The following is a 22,647-nucleotide window of genomic DNA, read 5'->3' as shown; positions in this document are numbered from 1 at the left end:
CGATTATGTTGAAAAACGTTTCTTAAACGGAAGTAAACGGAACAAAACAGGGATAACCTGACATACCTGAATTTGTCCAATAGAAACTCTAATTTGCAACTGTTGGAATAATGATTACACCCTAGATCAGCTAGATGCAGGCAAGAGGGTGCAAGGCGGTATTGAATGTGTCACTGGCTGCCACCTTGATTACTCTAAATGATCTCGACCTGTGTGCACCTATTTGAAAAATGTCATTCATAGGCTAGGTTGTAGCAACCCCATGATGGGTAGAGGGAACATTTGAGTATAATGTATTAGCCTAAACCTATTGATGTTACATTGAACTGGGTGAATGGAATATGAACGACAGTCATCCAATATGCTGTAATAGAAATGAGGCCATGTTCATCAAAAAAATATAATCATCCTCCCTAATCATAAACAGCACCAACCGCCACGGACATACACCCACCCCCCTATTAAAGGAGAATGGAATTCCACTCTCCTTTCATATTCCATACATTTCATCGACAGACCGATATGAATGAAGTGGGAGAGGCAAGTGAGAGAGAAATACAACAAGGAAGGTGACAGACCCGGGATTCAAACTCCCGCCTAGAGGGGCAGTGGGCCAGCTGGAGTCGGCAGCTCTACCACTAGACCAGACTCATGTCGGGCACTTGGCACCCCCATTAAAGTTATGTACAGTTATTCCATCGATAGACACGTCCGCCCTGCGACCTCTAACCTTACCAACAGATCTTTTTTCACATGCATGGATGTCCATTTAGGCTCTTTGATTGATTGATACCTCCTTTGTCTAAATGTGTCTCTCCCCTCTTGGCCCTTGTTTACAACACTTGCCCCGGCCTGCAGGTTTGCGTTACACTCAACAGCGAGCTCCACAGACGGCTTTGTTACTTTAGATACATGAGCACAAGCGGGGAAGGGCAGAAGGAGGGGTCTGTTTGTGGGGAGGATGCCTGTGTGTCCAGAGAACAAGAGACACGGCCAGATCATCTGTGCTTAAACCATTTAATCACACTCTCCAGTGTGTGACAGGGACAGCTTTATAGAGGACCACAGAGGAAAAATCCCTGGTTGGGATCGATGGAGAAATGACAGTTCTTTTGGTAGGGCTTGTGTAATTTATTTATTTATTTAACTAGGCAAGTCAAACCTCTTAAGTCTACCCCTTCCTTTTTCGAACATTCTGTTAAAAATCGCGCAACTTTTCAGCGTCCTGCTACTCATGCCAGGAATATAGTATATGCATATGATTAGTATGTGTGGATAGAAAACACTCTGAAGTTTCTAAAACTGGTTAAATCACGGCTGTGACTATAACAGATCGTGTGTTTCATCGAAAAACGCAAGAAAAACTGCTCTCTGAAAATTAATTATGGTTCTGCATGCAATTCCTACAGATTCCACACGATGTCGCCATTGTCGTCATTTTCCAGGGAGTTTTTTCTTGGTAAATCCAACTAACTGGATTCAATTTCTTCCGGTCTCCACCAGGATGTTTTGAATGTGCACATTGGCAGCCATTGATGTGAAGACGAGGAGCTATTGAATACACATCGCCCTGTAATCATTTTGATAGATTATAAACGTTTACTAATACCTAAAGTTGGATTACAAAAGTATTTTGAAGTGTTTTGTGAAAGTTTATCGTCGACTTTTTTAATTTTAAAAAATGACGCAGCGTTTAAAAACAATGTTTTTTTCTGAATGACACAGCTTCCATAGAAAGATATTTTGGGTATATATGGACCGATTTAAATGAAAAAAAGACCCAATAGTGATGTTTATGGGGCATATAGGAGTGCCAAGAAAGAAGCTCGTCAAAGGTAATGAATGTTTTATATTTTATTTCTGCGTTTTGGGTAGCGCCGGCTACCGCAAAATCTGTTGTTTACGTGTCGTGCTGGTATTTTGGGGGGTGCATGCTATCAGATAATAGCTTCTCATGCTTTCGCCGAAAAGCATTTTAAAAATCTGACTTGTTGGCTAGATTCACAACGAGTGTAGCTTTAATTCAATACCCTGCATGTGTGTTTTGATGAACGTTTGAGTTTTAACGAGTACATTTAGCATTTAGCGTAGCGCATTTGCATTTCCAGGTGCCTAGTTGAGACATCTGCGTCTCAAGTAGGATCAAGAAGTCAAGAACAAATTCTTATTTTAAATGACGGTCTACGAACAGAAAATAAGAATTTGCTCTTAACTGACTTGCCTGTTCAGGGGCAGAACGACAGATGTGTACCTTGTCAGCTCGGGGGTTTAGAACTTGCAACTTTCCGGTTACTAGTCCATCGCTCTAACCACTAGGCTATCACCCAGGTTCTTTCCAGGTACTTAGCAGTCGACGCTAGCCCCTAAAACATGCTTCCGACAAGTCAGGTGCTTCCTCAGCCATATCTGCACTAGAAATATCAATCATGTGATTGATTGAATATCCATCTAAAACTATCCTAAAACCAGTACAGTATCTTACATTATGAAACATTACTATTCATCATTTTTTTACCACATTGGAAGCCGATTAATTAACATTATCTGCGTCCAATGGGGTAAGACATTCAGACTAAGTAATATTAGGTAATGTTAGGTAATGCTGGGTAATGCTGAGTAATGCTGGGTAACGTTGGTTAATGTTGGTTAATGTTGGGTAATGTTGGGTAATGCTGGGTAATGTTAGTTAATGTTGGTTAATGTTGGTTAATGTTAGTTAATGTTAGGTAATGTTAGTTAATGTTGGTTAATGTTGGTTAAGGTTGGTTAATGTTAGGTGATGTTATGTAATGTTAGATAATGTTAGATAATGTTAGTTCATGTTAGTTAACATTAGTTAATGTTATGTCATGTTAGGTAATGTTACATAATGCTAGGTAATGTTAGGTAACAAGTGTAGTTTCAAGATAATGTACAGGTTTCATTATCATTTTTGATCTCTCATAAGATCACCAGGCTTTTATTTGAAACATTTAGTTTAAAATAAATTAGATAGAAGTAATGCACTTCCATTTAGTTTAATAAAATAAATTAGCTAGAAGTATGCACTTCCATTGGGGTAAGAAATGATGACTAGATAACATGAGATAACGTTAAAACAATCAAATTGAATCTGAAAACAAAAATCTTTGTTCCAAAAGAACTAGCGTTTACAATGTATGCTTCCTTTATTTATTTTTTACCCTTCTTGTATTCTAACACCCCCGGCTCTCCACTGGGCCCTGGGTAGCCCGTCCTCTCCTCCACGCCCTGGCAGGGCTCAGACTCTAATTGGCGGAGAGCAGCAGCTAGCGCCTGGGCTATAGTAGCGCTGCTGCACCCGTGGTGAAACATTAGCATCGTAACGGATACCATGTACATGATAATAACCTCAATCTGTGACTACGGGAACCACCAGTCATGTAAACAAGAATTCTGATGCTGCCGTATAGGCTCACTACAGGGCCACCCCTCCTCCACACACACACACACACACACACACACACACACACACACACACACACACACACACACACACACACACACACACACACACACACACACACACACACAAACACACACATTTCACTACCCGTGAAAAGCGTTCGGCGGCCGTGCAGCTGAAAGTGTGTGTAATGAACTTGTGTCCATTGATGGAGAATGAGAGGCGTTGCGAGCGGCCTGTTTGTCCCAGCAGGACCTGCACAGCTCTCATAAATGTCTGAGCAGCTACACTCCTACCCTACTGATTCTGTTTAGGATTCCGCTTCAAATGGGGCGATGGACAGCTCGGAGGTTGGAGGAGTGATTTATTTAATTATTTCTCCGTAATTCTTAGAGAATCACTTTGAGGAGATTTTGGTGTTGAACAAGGAAAAGTTGTATATATATATATTTTTTAAAGATGTCAGAATGCTGAGCGAACGGCGCCTGGGAGTGAAAATAAGGTGGGGCTGAAAAAAAATTCTGCCAAATATGTTCCGTAGTGTTGTTCTCTCATGTTCTCATACAGATAGAGGATGGGGGGCCCAGAAGGCCCAAACTACCCCGGGCCGAAGAAACTTATGATTGGTATTTCCAGTGCAGATATCACTTGGGAAGCACCTGACATGTCGGGAGCATGTTTTAGGGGATCCCGTCGACTGCTAAGTATCTGGACGCGGGGGACAACCCGGAAGACCAACACAGACTTATGTAGCCTCGGTAAAAAATAAAAAAAAAGTTGAGCATTGATTTTCTGTTGCTGCTTGTAACTGTTAATGTTGATACATCAATAGCCGCGGTAGGAAAGCAGAGGAGCTTAATGGGAGGGCCGAGAATGTTAGAGATACGGAGGTGCCTGCCTCTAAATCACAGAATCTATCTCACCGATCGATATGACAGTAACTGCAAGTGTCCCTCTGCTTTCCTGTTTTATAATAAACTGACAGGCTTGTAATAAGGTCTAGGAGAGAGAGGGAGAGGAACAGTTCCTCCCTGCACCAACATCTATAGCTCACTCGTTCCTAAATCAAACCTAGCGGGTAGAAGAGGAGGAGAGGAAGGAGAGATGGAAGAGGGGAGAGAGAGAGGAAGGAGAGACGAGGAAGAAGAGGAGGAAAGGAAGGAGAGAGAGAAAATATGTATTTTTATAAGAACTTTTACAGGGCATCGGTCTACTCAGTGTGGCCCACTAAAGCTGGGCAGTATGTTGATGAAAGTGGACAAAGATTACAGGAACACTTTCTCCCTGCACCAACATCTATAGCTCACTGACCCCTAAATCATACCTGGCGGGTGGAGGAGGAGAGGAAGGAGAGCTGAGGAAGAGGAGGAGAGGAAGGAGAGAGGAGGAAGAGGGGAGATAGGGAAAATATTTATTTTACAGAGAACTTTACAGGACATTTGTCTACTCAGTGTGGCCCACTAAAGCTGGGCAGTATGTTAACAAGGACAAAGCGGACAAAGATTACAGGACACATTCGCTGTCGTACTTCTCTACCTGCCGTCTGGAGGGAGAGTTAAGAGTCTGCGTCAAATTCTACTGCATCCAAACAGACATAATAATAATAATCAAATAATTTGATGGGTGCTTATTTTTGTCCTATTTCAAACATGTTCATTATTAATACCCAGGTGCTAGGCTGCCAGACACCTTTTATTACGGTCACTGTACAGTACAGGCTTCTATTTCTCCTCAGGTTGGTAGTGGATCGGACTGTAGTCCAGTCAGGCTTCTATTACTCATCAGGTTGGTAGTGGATCGGACTGTAGTCCAGTCAGGCTTCTATTTCTCCTCAGGTTGGTAGTGGATCGGACTGTAGTCCAGTCTACACACTGAAGGAGAGTTCCTGAAATTGTTAGGTATTTGATGGAACATGTTAACATATACATTATCTTCCCTTCATTTAATGGAAAGGAATGTCTAAAATATCTCCATACATTTGCATAATCTCCATGAAGAAAACTCACAGAAAAAATCTCAGATGAGTCTCTTAAATTATTTAAAGGCAAAACAAGTTATCTGAACTTACTAACGTAGTAGACATGGTCATTTTATGCATATTTCATAGGTATAATGTCTACTAACACACTGAACTAGGCTCTATCCTTTCTATCAGGAAGCACAATTAACCTTGAAGCAGAATTATGAAGTAGTTTTGTTTTTCTTCTCGCTGTCACAACTCTATCAGTAGTAAGTCATCCAGCAACTTCCAAATCCCGTCGCTTAACAAACTCTAATTCTTCTGGTCCACTTTCTGATAATCCCACTTGTTTGATGACTGATAAATAAATAAAAAAACATGTTAACATAATCATAAAAACAGTGCGGTATAAACTGATAAGAAGATCAGAATAAAAAGGGAGGAAAAAAGGGTTGTGCAATATAGAAATGTTATTATAGTTATTATATTCATGTTATGCTTAGTTTGTTAGGTTATAGAAAAGAGTTACACATGGGTAGATAGGGTCGGAGTGTCGGGGAGGAATCAGGTGTGGAATTTCCAGAACATTCTGAATGTAAGGCAAAAAGGAGAGAGGTCAAGGGTGTAGAGATACAATTTTGCCCCCAAACTCGTCTTTAATCAACAACAGCCTGCTGTAATGGGCAGTAATAACGGCAACATGGGAAGGTCTGGTGCTTTTAAAGCTTGATAAAGTCTGAAAGCCTTTTAGAAGCTCTCATTTACAGAGCTTGCTTTTCAAAGCTAGGGGGTGGGGTGGGGGGGGTGGGGGGGGGGGGGCCTGACAACAAACGTCCGCAGATGAACCTTTTCCATAGATAGAGGGAAGAAAATCAAGAAATATTAGATTCATTGCTTAGGGGTTGCTGCTACTCTTGATAAGAAGGGAAACTGCCAGTACACTCAAAAATGAAGTCATTTCAGGCTTTTGCACTGACTAAGTTCAAGAGAGATGTCGACCTAGATGAGTCCAGTGGTTTTTCATCAAGTCATATTTTGTAAGCACTTTACTGAAACCAGAAGAACTAGATGTATTTCCTGTGTGAAACGGCACTTTATGTATTGTATACATACATGTTTTATACTTCTGGCTTTTCAGGCACTCAGTCCTGCAGTCACCTTTTTTATGAATCCTATTATTGTGTTCATTGGACAAACCATTCATTCTAGAAGACTTCATACTTTGCGGATTGAAAATACATACGAACACACACACTACACACATACGCACGCACACACAGACACGCACGCACGCACGCACACACACACACACACACACACACACACACACACACACACACACACACACACACACACACACACACACACACACACACACACCATCATCATGTTTTATATGTGTATTGAGCAAATCAACGCTACACTTCCACTACACTTATGGCCAAACTGCTGGGCTCACTGGAAAACCCCTAGCTCTATTATCTTACATTAGAAGATCGGATGAAGACATGGCAGAGGTTTTATGCTGAATTATTGGGCCCCCCGCCCGGTTCTCGCAGGACGTGAACCGTCACCGCCTCTGAATGTTAAATCAATGCCCACCGAATTCCAAATGATTAAGTTCGTTTCAGGAAATGCATATTTGCAGGGCATTATGGGAGCCTGGGCTGCGCATGCATTAGTGAACTCCCCAGCTCATTGGCCGGGATCAGAGCATTGATTGGGGAAGCAGCGGAGCCGGGCTGGTAGTGCTTAATTAGGAAATACTTGTCTGGGTATTATGTGTTTTCTTTTTGTCTTGCAGGGCGTTGTGTGTGTGTGTGTGTGTGTGTGTGTGTGTGTGTGTGTGTATGTGTGTGTGTGTGTGTGTGTGTGTGTGTGTGTGTCCTCTAATTTTTTATTTTCAACAGGTTTGTGTGTTTGTGTTGTTTCAGCAGATTGGTGTCTGACCTTGTGGCACCCAGAGTGAAAGACATATATTAATGAGAGATGCTAGTTAGCGCAGGGGAGGGGGCTAAAGGGTGGAAAGGAGTTGGGATGGGTGGAGTGGTTGAGAGAAGGAAAGGAGGGGTGGAATACAGGGAGGTCAGATGGGGGTTAGGGAGGTTGGAAGGGGTGGAGGGCTTGAGAGGAGGAGAGGATGGGGGTTAGGGAGGTTGGAAGGGGTGGAGGGCTTGAGAGGAGGAGAGGAAGGGGGTTATGGAGGTTGGAAGGGGAGGAGGGGTTGAGAGGAGGAGAGGATGGGGGTTAGGGAGGTTGGAAGGGGTGGAGGGGTTGAGAGGAGGAGAGGGTGGGGGTTAGGGAGGTTGGAAGGGGTGGAGGGGTTGAGAGGAGGAGAGGATGGGGGTTAGGGAGGCTGGAGGGGTGGAGGGGTTGAGAGGAGGAGAGGGTGGGGGTTAGGGAGGTTGGAAGGGGAGGAGGGGTTGAGAAGAGGAGAGGATGGGGGTTAGGGAGGTTGGAAGGGGTAGAGGGGTTGAGAGGAGGAGAGGCTGGGGTTTAGGGAGGTTGGAAGGGGTGGAGGGGTTGAGAGGAGGAGAGGGTGGGGTTAGGGAGGTTGGAGGGGTGGAGGGGTTGAGAGGAGGATGCCACTTGACACTTCAGTTCCCGACTAATTGACATCATATCTGTCATCCTCACTGTCCAGTCCTAACACTCTCCTCACTGTCCAGTCCTAACACCCTCCTCACTGTCCAGTCCTAACACCCACCTCACTGTCCAGTCCTAACACCCTCCTCACTGTCCAGTCCTAACACCCACCTCACTATCCAGTCCTAACACCAACCTCGCTGTCCAGTCCTAACACTCTCCTCACTGTCCAGTCCTAACACCCTCCTCACTGTACGGCTCTAACACCCACCTCACTGTCCAGTCCTAACACCCACCTCACTGTCAGTCCTAACACCCTCCTCACTGTCCAGTCCTAACACCCTCCTCACTGTCCAGTCCTAACACCCACCTCACTATCCAGTCCTAACACCAACCTCGCTGTCCAGTCCTAACACTCTCCTCACTGTCCAGTCCTAACACCCTCCTCACTGTACGGCTCTAACACCCACCTCACTGTCCAGTCCTAACACCCACCTCACTGTCAGTCCTAACACCCTCCTCACTGTCCAGTCTTAACACCCACCTCACTGTCAGTCCTAACAACCTCCTCACCGTACGGCTCTAACACCCACCTCACTGTCAGTCCTAACACCCTCCTCACTGTCCAGTCCTAACACCCACCTCACTGGGGTGTTAAAAGACCAATTAAAACGTCTGAAGAGGGACTACAGAGAGAAGGAAACTGAATTTTTTATTAAAGTCTCATTGAAAATGATTCAGTGTATTCCCCTTGGTTTTCTTTTTAGGTGAGATGTAATGAACTCTAAATCAACAGCAAATGCTGCCAACATCCCCCCAAAAATGCAATTCAATGAGAACAATTGGACTCCAGCTGTTTTAGCAAAGGGTGCAAAGGAGGCTAGCTAGGTGGGAAGGAACCTACATACTAGCAGGGAAAACACTACTCCTAAGACTGGAATGGAACACAAGCAGTTATCTGAGTACCTGCGAGTGATCGTTACTTGTTCTGTCTCTTTGAGAAAATATAAAAGGGCCAGATTCTAGGAATGTTAATTAGTGCTCTGTCCCCTGTGTGGAGCACGTACCAGCAAATCCCAGCGTTCCTGCCTTTTCGTGGCGTTCCCTGAAATTCCCTGGCGTTCCCTGGCATTCCCTGGCTTTTCCTGGTGTTCTCTGGCGTTCCCTGACATTCCCTGGTGTTTCCTTGCGTTCTCTGTCATTCCCTGGCATTCCCTGACATTCCCCGGTATTACCTGACTTTTCCTGGTGTTCCCTGGCATTCCCTGGCATTCCCTGACATTCCCCGGTATTACCTGACTTTTCCTGGTGTTCCCTGGCATTCCCTGGCATTCCCTGACATTTCCTGGTGTTCCCTGACATTCCCTGGTGTTTCCTTGCATTCTTTGTCATTCTCTGACATTCCCTGGAGTTCCCTGACATTCCCTGGTGTTTCCTTGCATTCTCTGTCATTCCCTGACATTCCCTGGAGTTCCCTGACATTCCCTGGTGTTTCCTTGCATTCTCTGTCATTCCCTGACATTCCCCGATATTACCTGGAGTTCCCTGACATTCCCTGGTGTTCCCTGGAGGTCCCTGACTTTCCCTGGTGTTCCCTGGCATTCCCTGTCATTCCCTGGCATTTCCTGGTGTTCCCTGGCTTTTCCTGGCGTTCCCTGGCTTCTGACTGGTCACACAATTACACATGACAGAGGCTGACCTCGATATCTGGGGTCACTCCAAGCTCCCCTAACTGCCCACTTATGCCGATACACACACACACACACACACACACACACACACACACACACACACACACACACACACACACACACACACACACACTTCTCTCTTCAGACTGACAGGAGAAATGGAGAGAGAGAGGGATGTAGAGGAATTGACAAATGGAGAAAAAGAGCCATTGGAAAGAAATACAAAATAAAAGTGTAACTGTGAGAGGGATCAGGGGCCAAGTAGCAGGAGAAAAGAGGAGAGAGAACACAATCGAACACACACTCTTTCCCTAATCTCTCTCTCTCTCTCTCTCTCTCTCTCTCTCTCTCTCTCTCTCTCTCTCTCTCTCTCTCTCACTCACTCTTTCCCTAATCTCTCTCTCTCTCTCTCTCTCTCTCTCTCTCTCTCTCTCTCTCTCTCTCCCTCTCTCAATTCAATTCAAGGGGATTTATTGGCATGGGAAACGTGTTAACATTGCCAAAGCAAGTGAGGTAGATAATATGCAAAAGTGAAATAAACAATACAAATTAACAGTAAACATTACACATACAGGAGTTTCAAAACAATAAAGACATTACAAATGTCATATTGTATATAGACAGTGTTTTAACAATGTACAAATGGTTAAAGGACACAAGATAAAATAAATAAGCATAAATATGGGTTGTATTTACAATGGTGTTTGTTCTTCACTGGTTTCCCTTTTCTCGTGGCAACAGGTCACAAATCTTGCTGCTGTGATGGCACACTGTGGAATTTCACCCAGTAGATATGGGAGTTTATCAAAATTTGATTTGTTTTCGAATTCTTCGTGGATCTCCCTCCCTCCCTCTCTCTTTCTCTCTCTTTCTTGCTCTTTCCCCCTCTCTCTCTTTCCCCCACTCTCTCTCTCTCTCTCTCTCTCGCTCTCTCTCCATCTCTCTCTCTCTCCCCATCTCTCTCTCTTATTTAACACCACACCACACACGCTGCAGGTCCAAAGCAATCTATCCTTTTCTTTATCGACGGGCAGCTTTACAAAGAGCCAAGCAGTTAGCGACACTGACTGATCGCACTAGTGTTGGCGCGCTGATTGAGAACGCCAGGGTTAGCGCTGTGGGGTAGACTAATGTCAGGTCAGGGGAGATGAACCTTTGATTTCCTTTAAAAGGCTTTGAGCTTAAATGTGATGGGCTACATATATAAGAGAAGAGGCCTGTCCAGGATTGGTGTGTGTGCGTGTGTGTGTGTGTGTGCGTATGTGTGTTCATCTGATCTGGATTTGACCTTGTGTGGCAAACTGGAGTTGAAAGAGCTGTGTGTGTGTGTGTGTGTGTGTGTGTGTGTGTGTGTGTGTGTGTGTGTGTGTGTGTGTGTGTGTGTGTGTGTGTGTGTGTGTGTGTGTGTGTGTGCGTGCGTGCGTGCGTGCGTGCGTGCGTGCGTGCGTGCGTGTGTGTGTGTGTGGCCTTGGACTGACTGGCTCCTTTATTTCACATCTCTACCTTCCGGTGATCAGAATTCTACCAAGCAACTCTCGACCAAAAGGATTTAAAGAAATTACATCCAAATGCCAGTCAATCTGATTCAAGATGCTCTATATATCCTCGGATATACTTGGATTGTGTAACACTCATCTAAACTAGAGATTTGACTGTCAAGCCATGAGGGAAGGAAAAGGTTGGAGGTACACTAACTACTGTATATTAACTCTCTACATACCGTGGCCTTTTTATTGCCTTTTACCTCCCTTATCTCACCTCATTTGCTCACATTGTATATAGACTTGTTTCTACTGTATTATTGACTGTATGTTTGTTTTACTCCATGTGTAACTCTGTGTTGTTGTACGTGTCGAACTGCTTTGCTTTATCTTGGCCAGGTCGCAGTTGGAAATGAGAACTTGTTCTCAACTTGCCTACCTGGTTAAATAAAGGTGAAATAAATAAATAAATAAAACATTGTAAAATGTGCACATACAGTACATTAAAACATACATGGAATCATGCAGTTCTACCAATCTGATGTCTATTTGTATACCTGCAGTATCTGTATAATATTTGATGTATATTTGTATACCTGCAGTATCTGTATAATATGTGATGTGTATTTGTATACCTGCAGTATCTGTATAATATGTGATGTGTATTTGTATACCTGCAGTATCTGTATAATATTTGATGTATATTTGTATACCTGCAGTATCTGTATAATATGTGATGTGTATTTGTATACCTGCAGTATCTGTATAATATGTGATGTATATTTGTATACCTGCAGTATCTGTATACTATTTGATGTATATTTGTATACCTGCAGTATCTGTATAATATTTGATGTGTATTTGTATACCTGCAGTATCTGTATAATATTTGATGTATATTTGTATACCTGCAGTATCTGTATAATATTTGATGTATATTTGTATACCTGCAGTATCTGTATAATATGTGATGTGTATTTGTATACCTGCAGTATCTGTATAATATGTGATGTATATTTGTATACCTGCAGTATCTGTATAATATTTGATGTATATTTGTATACCTGCTGTCATGTATTGTCATGTTGTGTCTTTCTGTCCTTTCCTTTCACCCTGTCTCCCTCTGCTGGTCGTATTAGGTTACCTTTTCTCCCCCGCTTTCCCCCAGCTGTTCCTTGTCTCCTCTTGACTACCTCGTCACCCCTTTTCCCACCTGTTCCCTTTTTCCCTCTGATTAGTCCCCTATATCTCTCTCTGTTTTTGTTCCTGTCCTTGTCGGATTCTTGTTTGTTGTGTTTCATGCCTGAACCAGACTATCGTCATGTTTGCTGTAACCTTGACCTGTCCTGTCGGAATCTGCCGGTCTATCTGAGCCTACCTATGTTTGGTTATTAAAGAAGCTCTGTTTAAGTTAGTTCGCTTTTGGGTCCTCATTCACTCACCGTAACAGAAGAATCCGACCAAGAATGGACCCAGCGACTTCGGATCCTCTCCACTCAGCCGTCGAGATCCAGGGAGCGATGCTAGGCAGACACGAGCAGGAATTGTCTGCTGCTCGACATGCCGTTGAGACCCTGGCCACCCAAGTCTCCAACCTCACAGAACAGGTTCACCATCTCCGCCTCGATCCACCGGCCACTTCCAGGGCTTTCGAATCCCCGGAGCCCAGAATCAATAACCCGCCGTGTTACTCTGGGGAGCCCACTGAATGCCGCTCGTTCCTCACCCAGTGTGATATTGTGTTTTCTCTCCAGCCCAACACTTACGCCAGGAGCACTGCTCGTGTCGCCTACGTCATATCTCTCCTTACTGGACGGGCTCGTGAGTGGGGCACGGCAATCTGGGAGGCAAGGGCTGAGTGTACTAACCAGTATCAGGACTTTAAGGAGGAGATGATACGGGTTTTTGATCGATCTGTTTTTGGGGAGGAGGCTTCCAGGGCCCTGTCTTCCCTATGTCAAGGCAATCGATCCATAACAGACTACTCTATTGAGTTTCGCACTCTTGCTGCCTCCAGTGGCTGGAACGAGCCGGCTTTGCTCGCTCGTCTTCTGGAGGGTCTCCGCGCAGAGGTAAAGGATGAGATTCTCTCCCGGGAGGTTCCTTCCAGCGTGGATTCCTTGATTGAACTCGCTATTCGCATTGAGCGACGGGTTGATCTTCGTCACCGAGCTCGTGGAAAGGAGCTCGCGTTCTCCGTTGCCCCCCTCTCCGCATCACTACCATCTTCCTCTGCCGGCTCGGGAGCTGAGCCTATGCAGCTGGGAGGTATCCGCATCTCGACTAAGGAGAGGGAACGGAGAATCACCAACCGCCTCTGTCTCTATTGCGGTTCTGCTGGTCATTTTGTCACTTCATGTCCAGTAAAAGCCAGAGCTCATCAGTAAGCGGAGGGCTACTGGTGAGCGCTACTACTCCTGTCTCTCCTTCAAGATCCTGCACTACCTTGTCGGTCCATCTACGCTGGACCGGTTCGTCAGCTTCCTGCAGTGCCTTAATAGACTCTGGGGCGGAGGGCTGTTTTATGGACGAGACCTGGGCTCGGGAACATGACATTCCTCTCAGACAGTTAAGGGAGTCCACGGCCTTGTTCGCCCTGGATGGTAGTCCTCTCCCCAGGATTCAGCGTGAGACGCTACCTTTAACCCTCACTGTTTCTGGTAATCATAGCGAAACCATTTCTTTTTTGATTTTTCGTTCACCTTTTACACCTGTTGTTTTGGGCCATCCCTGGCTAGTTTGTCATAATCCTTCCATTAATTGGTCTAGTAATTCTATCCTCTCCTGGAACGTCTCTTGTCATGTGAAATGTTTAATGTCTGCTATCCCTCCTGTTTCCTCTGTCTCTTCTTCACAGGAGGAGCCTGGTGATTTGACAGGGGTGCCGGAGGAATATCACGATCTGCGCACGGTGTTCAGTCGGTCCAGGGCCACCTCTCTTCCTCCACACCGGTCGTATGATTGTAGTATTGATCTCCTTCCGGGAACCACTCCCCCCCGGGGTAGACTATACTCTCTGTCGGCTCCCGAACGTAAGGCTCTCGAGGATTATTTGTCTGTAGCTCTTGACGCCGGTACCATAGTCCCCTCCTCCTCTCCCGCCGGAGCGGGGTTTTTTTTTGTCAAGAAGAAGGACGGGTCTCTGCGCCCCTGCATAGATTATCGAGGGCTGAATGACATAACAGTTAAGAATCGTTATCCGCTTCCTCTTATGTCTTCAGCCTTCGAGATCCTGCAGGGAGCCAGGTTTTTCACTAAGTTGGACCTTCGTAACGCTTACCATCTCGTGCGCATCAGGGAGGGGGACGAGTGGAAGACGGCGTTTAACACTCCGTTAGGGCACTTTGAATACCGGGTTCTTCCTTTCGGCCTCGCTAACGCTCCAGCTGTCTTTCAGGCATTAGTCAATGATGTCCTGAGAGACATGCTGAACATCTTTGTTTTCGTTTACCTTGACGATATCCTGATTTTTTCACCGTCACTCCAGATTCATGTTCAGCACGTTCGACGTGTCCTCCAGCGCCTTTTAGAGAATTGTCTTTTTGTGAAGGCTGAGAAGTGCACTTTTCATGCCTCCTCCGTCACATTTCTCGGTTCTGTTATTTCCGCTGAAGGCATTAAGATGGATCCCGCTAAGGTCCAAGCTGTCATTGATTGGCCCGCCCCTAAGTCACGCGTCGAGCTGCAGCGCTTTCTCGGCTTCGCGAACTTCTATCGTCGTTTCATCCGTAATTTCGGTCAGGTGGCAGCTCCTCTCACAGCCCTTACTTCTGTCAAGACGTGCTTTAAGTGGTCCGTTTCCGCCCAGGGAGCTTTTGATCTCCTCAAGAATCGTTTTACATCCGCTCCTATCCTTGTTACACCTGACGTCTCTAGACAGTTCGTTGTCGAGGTTGACGCGTCAGAGGTGGGCGTGGGAGCCATTCTTTCTCAGCGCTCCCTCTCTGACGACAAGGTCCACCCATGCGCGTATTTTTCTCATCGCCTGTCGCCGTCGGAACGTAACTATGATGTGGGAAACCGCGAACTGCTCGCCATCCGGTTAGCCCTAGGCGAATGGCGACAGTGGTTGGAGGGGGCGACCGTTCCTTTTGTCGTTTGGACTGACCATAGGAACCTTGAGTACATCCGTTCTGCCAAACGACTTAATGCGCGTCAGGCGCGTTGGGCGCTGTTTTTCGCTCGTTTCGAGTTCGTGATTTCTTATCGTCCGGGCTCTAAGAACACCAAGCCTGATGCTTTATCTCGTCTCTTCAGTTCTTCAGTAGCCTCCACTGACCCCGAGGGGATTCTCCCTGAGGGGCGTGTTGTCGGGTTGACTGTCTGGGGAATTGAGAGGCAGGTAAAGCAAGCGCTCACTCACACTCCGTCGCCGCGCGCTTGTCCTAGGAACCTTCTTTTCGTTCCCGTTCCTACTCGTCTGGCCGTTCTTCAGTGGGCTCACTCTGCCAAGTTAGCCGGCCACCCTGGCGTTCGGGGTACGCTTGCTTCCATTCGCCAGCGTTTTTGGTGGCCCACCCGGGAGCATGACACGCGTCGTTTCGTGGCTGCTTGTTCGGTCTGCGCGCAGACTAAGTCCGGTAACTCCCCTCCTGCCGGCCGTCTCAGGCCGCTTCCCATTCCCTCTCGACCGTGGTCTCACATCGCCTTAGATTTTGTCACCGGACTGCCTTCGTCAGCGGGGAAGACTGTTATTCTTACGGTTGTCGATAGGTTCTCTAAGGCGGCTCATTTCATTCCCCTTGCTAAGCTTCCTTCTGCTAAAGAGACGGCACAAATCATCATCGAGAATGTTTTCAGAATTCATGGCCTTCCGTCAGACGTCGTTTCGGACAGAGGTCCGCAATTCACGTCTCAATTTTGGAGGGAGTTTTGCCGTTTGATTGGGGCTTCCGTCAGTCTCTCTTCCGGCTTTCACCCCCAGTCTAACGGTCAAGCAGAACGGGCCAATCAGACTATTGGTCGCATCTTACGCAGTCTTTCTTTTCGCAACCCTGCGTCTTGGTCAGAACAGCTCCCCTGGGCAGAATACGCCCACAACTCGCTTCCTTCGTCTGCGACCGGGCTATCTCCTTTTCAGAGTAGCCTCGGGTACCAGCCTCCGCTGTTCTCATCTCAGTTCGCCGAGTCCAGCGTCCCCTCCGCTCAGGCTTTTGTCCAACGTTGCGAGCGCACCTGGAAGAGGGTCAGGTCTGCACTTTGCCGTTATAGGACGCAGACTGTGAGGGCTGCTAATAAGCGTAGAACTAAGAGTCCTAGATATTGTCGCGGTCAGAGAGTTTGGCTCTCCACTCAGAACCTTCCCCTTAAGACGGCTTCTCGCAAGTTGACCCCGCGGTTCATTGGTCCGTTCCGTATTTCTCGGGTCATTAATCCTGTCGCAGTTCGACTTCTTCTTCCGCGATACCTTCGTCGCGTCCACCCGGTCTTCCATGTCTCCTGTATCAAGCCCGTTCTTCGCGCCCCCGCTCGTCTTCCCCCCCCCCCCCCCCCCCATCCTTGTCGAGGGCGCACCCATCTACAGGGTCCGCAGGATTTTGGACATGCGTCCTCGGGGCCGTGGTCACCAGTACCTCGTAGATTGGGAGGGGTACGGTCCTGAGGAGAGGAGTTGGGTTCCCTCTCGGGACGTGCTGGACCGTGCGCTGATCGAGGATTTCCTCCGTTGCCGCCAGGTTTCCTCCTCGAGTGCGCCAGGAGGCGCTCGGTGAGTGGGGGGGTACTGTCATGTATTGTCATGTTGTGTCTTTCTGTCCTTTCCTTTCACCCTGTCTCCCTCTGCTGGTCGTATTAGGTTACCTTTTCTCCCCCGCTTTCCCCCAGCTGTTCCTTGTCTCCTCTTGACTACCTCGTCACCCCTTTTCCCACCTGTTCCCTTTTTCCCTCTGATTAGTCCCCTATATCTCTCTCTGTTTTTGTTCCTGTCCTTGTCGGATTCTTGTTTGTTGTGTTTCATGCCTGAACCAGACTATCGTCATGTTTGCTGTAACCTTGACCTGTCCTGTCGGAATCTGCCGGTCTATCTGAGCCTACCTATGTTTGGTTATTAAAGAAGCTCTGTTTAAGTTAGTTCGCTTTTGGGTCCTCATTCACTCACCGTAACACCTGCAGTAGCTGTATAATATGTGATGTGTATTTGTATACCTGCAGTAGCTGTATAATATGTGATGTGTATTTGTATACCTGCAGTATCTGTATAATATTTGATGTGTATTTGTATAACTGCAGTAGCTGTATAATATGTGATGTGTATTTGTATACCTGCAGTATCTGTATAATATGTGTGATGTGAAGCTGATAAAAAGGTGTGCTCCACTTGATAGGTAATTGGAGCAAGGGATGGTTCCCTATCTATGTCAATTAGAATGTAATAGGTAGCATGTATCAGGTAGCATGTATCAGGTAGCATGTATCAGGTAGCATGTAGCATGTATCATGTAACATGTATCAGGTAGCATGTATCAGGTAGCATGTATCAGGTAACATCTATCATGTAGAATGTATCAGGTAGCATGTATCAGGTAGCATGTTTCAATTAGAATGTATCAGGTAGCATGTATCAGGTAGCATGTATCAGGTAGCATGTATCAGGTAGCATGTTTCAATTAGAATGTAACAGGAAGCATGTATCAGGAAGCATGTATCAGGTAGCATGTATCAGGTAGCATATATAAGTGCTATTGCTGACATTAAAGTGTGTTTCACCTCATTTTGCTTTCTGTAATCACACAGAACGGCATGGGAGTAGTTTCATGCCTCATTTCATTATATCCCTATTAATAGGCTCTTTAGATGGAACAGATTACACACACACACACACACACACACACACACACACACACACACACACACACACTCCCCTCGACTGTGGGATGATATTAATCAGATCCCTTCTAATCTCCTGGCTTTAGTGTTTGTTTCCAGCTCTCTCTCCGTAGCGTCTAGCATGGGCCCCGGATGCACCAGAGAACAGGCAGCACCAGAGAACAGGCTGAACAGGCATCATTATGGATGATGTTATGGATGATGTTACCGGCAAATGATTTAGACCATCAACCCCCCAAATCCCTCATCACACCCACCCACCCAGCCTCCCCTCACACCCTCCCCCCTCCCACCCACCCACCCACCCACCCAACCTCCCCTCTCCCTCCCACCCACCCACCCACCCACGCAGCCTCCCCTCTCACCCCTCCCACCCATACACCCACCCACCCAGCCTCCCCTCTCACCCCTCCCCCTCCCTCCCACCCTCCCACCCACCCACCCATCCACCCAGCCTCCCCTCTCACCCCCCCACCCACCCACCCAGCCTCCCCTCTCCCATCCAAAAACACAAGGGCCCCTGCTCCTTTGTTTAGCGGGAGGTGGGAGAAGTTAAGCCCTTTTCCAGGTGGGACTGAGAGGGGTCGATGAGGAGGGGGAGGAGGAGAGGTAGGGGTGAGAAGCGGGGGGTTGGTTGGGTCTGAGATTGTGTTGAGATCAGATGTGAAAATGCAACTGATATGGTAATATGTGTTTGACGAACAGCCAAGTACATAACAATTCCGTCAATCATTCCTGATAGAAAGCATCAGCCCTAGAGGTCCGTGTTTGATAGGGGGAACCGGTGTCCACAGTAGGCTAGGGGGAGCGTATCACATGGTCTTGAAATAATGGTAAACTACCGGAGTGAGAAGGTGTAAGTTACGAAGGGGAAATGGTGAGAAAAGTCCCATGGTTGACCAACAAACACACACACAGAATATTTAACCTGCTTTCTTAGGTATGTGTGTGTGTTTGCCTGTTCCCTCTGTTCCCCTACCTCACCTCTCACCCCCCCACACACTTCTATTCAATTCCCCTCAACGTCCTCCCCCACATCAGCCTCCCTCCTCCCCTACCGCAGCCTCTCCCCCCTGTAACTCACCCAAGCTGAGAAATCCTCCCAACCTCTTCTCTCCCTCACCCAGCCCCCACAGCCTCCCTCTCTCCGGTAGTCAGACACCCCTCCTCCTCTCTCCACCAACCTCCTGCCCCCCCCCCCCCCACCCCTTGGATACTCACCCAAGCTGAACAGAACAAGGAACTTGAGGCAGACGAACTCCCTCTGGTCCAGCTGCAGGGAGCGCAGCTTGCCCACCAGCTCCTGAGCGTGGCTCATCAGGTTGTTTAGAGAAGCTCCGGCTTGGGAGGCAATTACAGAATAATCCACCTTGCAGGAGAGGGCACACACACACACACACACACACACACACACACACACACACACACACACACACACACACACACACAAACACACAAACACACACAAACACATTTCATTGTCTAATTTATTTCCTCTACGGAATGACAGGAGCAAACTTTGCACGTTACACTTTGATTTAGTAAATATATATAGTAAATATAAATATAATAGCATGTTGTAGCCCAAGCAGTACTATAATAGCATGTTGTAGCCCAAGCAGTACCCTAATAGCATGTTGTAGCCCAAGCAGTACCCTAATAGCATGTTGTAGTCCAAGCAGTACCCTAATAGCATGTTGTAGTCCAAGCAGTACCCTAATAGCATGTTGTAGCCCAAGCAATACCATAATAGCATGTTGTAGCCCAAGCAGTACTATAATAGCATGTTGTAGCCCAAGCAGTACTATAATAGCATGTTGTAGCCCAAGCAGTACCATTATAGCATGTTGTAGCCCAATCAATACCATAATAGCATGTTGTAGCCCAAGCAGTACTATAATAGCATGTTGTCGCCCAAGCAGTACTATAATAGCATGTTGTAGCCCAAGCAGTACTATAATAGCATGTTGTAGCCCAAGCAGTACTATAATAGCATGTTGTAGCCCAAGCAGTACTATAATAGCTTGTTGTAGCCCAAGCAGTACCCTAATAGCATGTGGTAGCCTAAGCAGTACCCTAATAGCATGTTGTAGCCCAAGCAGTACTATAATAGCATGTTGTAGCCAAAGCAGTACTATAATAGCATGTTGTAGCCCAAGCAGTACCCTAATAGCATGTTGTAGCCCAAGCAGCACTATAATAGCATGTTGTAGCCCAAGCAGTACTATAATAGCATGTTGTAGCCCAAGCAGTACTATAATAGCATGTTGTAGCCCAAGCAGTACCCTAATAGCATGTTGGGTAATGGCGTGTGTATATAGATTGTGTATAGGCTTGTCTCCCACATGAATCGTCTCTTTGTGCCAGACTGGGTTCAAATGACTTCTGTTTCTTTTTTCCCTATTTTTTCAGTATTTATTTATTTGTATATGTTATGTATGTATGTATGTATGTATGTATGTATGTATGTATGTATGTATGTATGTATGTATGTATGCATAAAGGGAGTGCTCCTAATCTCAGTTTGTTACCTGTATAAAAGACACCTGTCCACAGAAGCAATCAATCAATAAGATTCCAAACTCTCCACCATGGCCAAGACCAAAGAGTTCTCCAAGGATGTCAGGGACAAGATTGTAGACTTACACAAGGCTAGAATGGGCTACAAGACCATTGCCAAGCAGCTTGGTGAGAAGGTGACAACAGTTGGTGTGATTATTCGCAAATGGAAGAAACACAAAAGAACTGTCTATCTCCCTCGGCCTGGGGCTCCATGCAAGATCTCACCTCATGGAGTTGCAATGATCATGAGAACGGTGAGGAATCAGCCCAGAACTACACAGGAGGATCTTGTCAATGATCTCACAGCAGCTGGGACCATAGTCACCAAGAAAACAATTGGTAACACACTACGCCGTGAAGGTCTGAAATCCTGCAGCGCCCGCAAGGTCCCCCTGCTGAAGTTTGCCAATGAACATCTGAATGATTCAGAGGACAACTGGGCGAAAGTGTTGTGGTCAGATGAGACCAAAATGGAGCTCTTTGGCATCAACTCAACTTGCCGTGTTTGGAGGAGGAGGAATGCTGCCTATGACCCCAAGGAAACCATCCCCACCGTCAAACATGGAGGTGAAAACATTATGCTTTGGGGGTGTTTTTTTGTTAAGGAGACAGGACAACTTCACCGCATCAAAGGGACGATGGACGGGGCCATGTACCGTCAAATCTTGGGTGAGAACCTCCTTCCCTCAGCCAGGGCATTCAAAATGGGTCCTGGATGGGTATTCCAGCATGACAATGACCCAAAACACACGGTCAAGGCAACAAAGGAGTGGCTCAAGAAGAAGCACATTAAGGTCCTGGAGTGGCCTAGCCAGTCTCCAGACCTTAATCCCATAGAAAATCTGTGGAGGGAGCTGAAGGTTCGAGTTGCCAAACGTCAGCCTCGAAACCTTAATGACTTGGAGAAGATCTGCAAAGAGCAGTGGGACTAAATCCCTCCTGAGATGTGTGCAAACCTGGTGGCCAACTACAAGAAACGTCTGACCTCTGTGATTGCCAACAAGGGTTTTGCCACCAAGTACTAAGTCATGTTTTGCAGAGGGGTCAAATACTTATTTCCCTCATTAAAATGCAAATCAATTTATAACATTTTTGACCTGCGTTTTTCTGGATTTCTTTTGTTGTTATTCTGTCTCTCACTGTTCAAATAAACCTACCATTACAATTATAGACTGATCATTTCTTTGTTAGTGGGCAAGCGTAAAAAATCAGCTTGGGATCAAATACTTTTTTCCCTCACTGTATGTATATATATTATTGTACTGCTCTAGGGATGTCATTTACTATTATGTATTGATTTTAATGTTTATTTCTTCACTCTTTATGCGATGCAGAGTATACAGGAAGAAGAATGATCATTTCATTACCACAGTGAATTATTGCAATGTTTGTTTGTGTCAATTCATCCCATAAGGGATGGGTTGCCAATTGGCGATTTGATACTAAAATAAAATGTAAGTCATTAATTCATTCATACAATGAAGTACAACAGGTGACTGGTCCAAGCTAGTGGTTGATCTCACACTACACACTCCCATGCAGTGTATACTGAAGTTGAGGTGAGAAACATGTGTTGTGTGGATGAATGAACATCTTTTGGAAAGTAAAAACAATTGGATTTTCTCAATTGGCATCTTCTACTTGACAGACAGCTCAGATGATGTCTTAGTATGATGTCATAATATGTCCTTACTATGATGTCATAAGATGTCCTTACTATGATGTCAGATGATGTCCTTACCATGATGTCATAAGATGTCCTTACTATGATGTCAGAAGATTCCTTACTATGATGTCAGATGTCCTTACTATGATGTCAGATGTCCTTACTATGATGTCAGATGTCCTTACTATGATGTCATAAGATGTCCTTACTATGATGTCAGAAGATTCCTTACTATGATGTCAGATGTCCTTACTATGATGTCAGATGTCCTTACTATGTTGTCAGATGTCCTTACTATGCCTTCTCTCTCTCTCCTGTGTTGTCTACCATGCTTTGTCATCATGCGCGGCAGGTAGCCTAGTGTTTAGAGCGTTGAACTAGTTACTGAAAGGTTGCAAGATCGAATCCACGAGCTGACAAGGTATAAATCAGTTGTTCTGCCCCCCTGAACA

At 46.0% G+C, this 22,647-nt stretch overlaps 1 protein-coding gene across 1 annotated transcript in view; it reads right to left on the bottom strand.

The window, feature by feature from the left end:
• The window catches only part of LOC139417233 (nuclear receptor subfamily 5 group A member 2-like), a 129,759-nt gene that overhangs the window by 13,742 nt on the left and 93,370 nt on the right, over nt 1–22,647 (bottom strand). The window contains exon 7 of the mRNA XM_071166518.1: nt 19,189–19,336. Coding sequence (XP_071022619.1) covers nt 19,189–19,336 — 148 coding nt within the window. The remainder of the gene's footprint in view (nt 1–19,188; nt 19,337–22,647) is intronic.

This window comes from Oncorhynchus clarkii, chromosome 1, assembly GCF_045791955.1.
Source record: "Oncorhynchus clarkii lewisi isolate Uvic-CL-2024 chromosome 1, UVic_Ocla_1.0, whole genome shotgun sequence".
NCBI classification, from domain to species: domain Eukaryota; kingdom Metazoa; phylum Chordata; class Actinopteri; order Salmoniformes; family Salmonidae; genus Oncorhynchus; species Oncorhynchus clarkii.
This window is presented reverse-complemented; position numbering and strand designations above follow the sequence as displayed.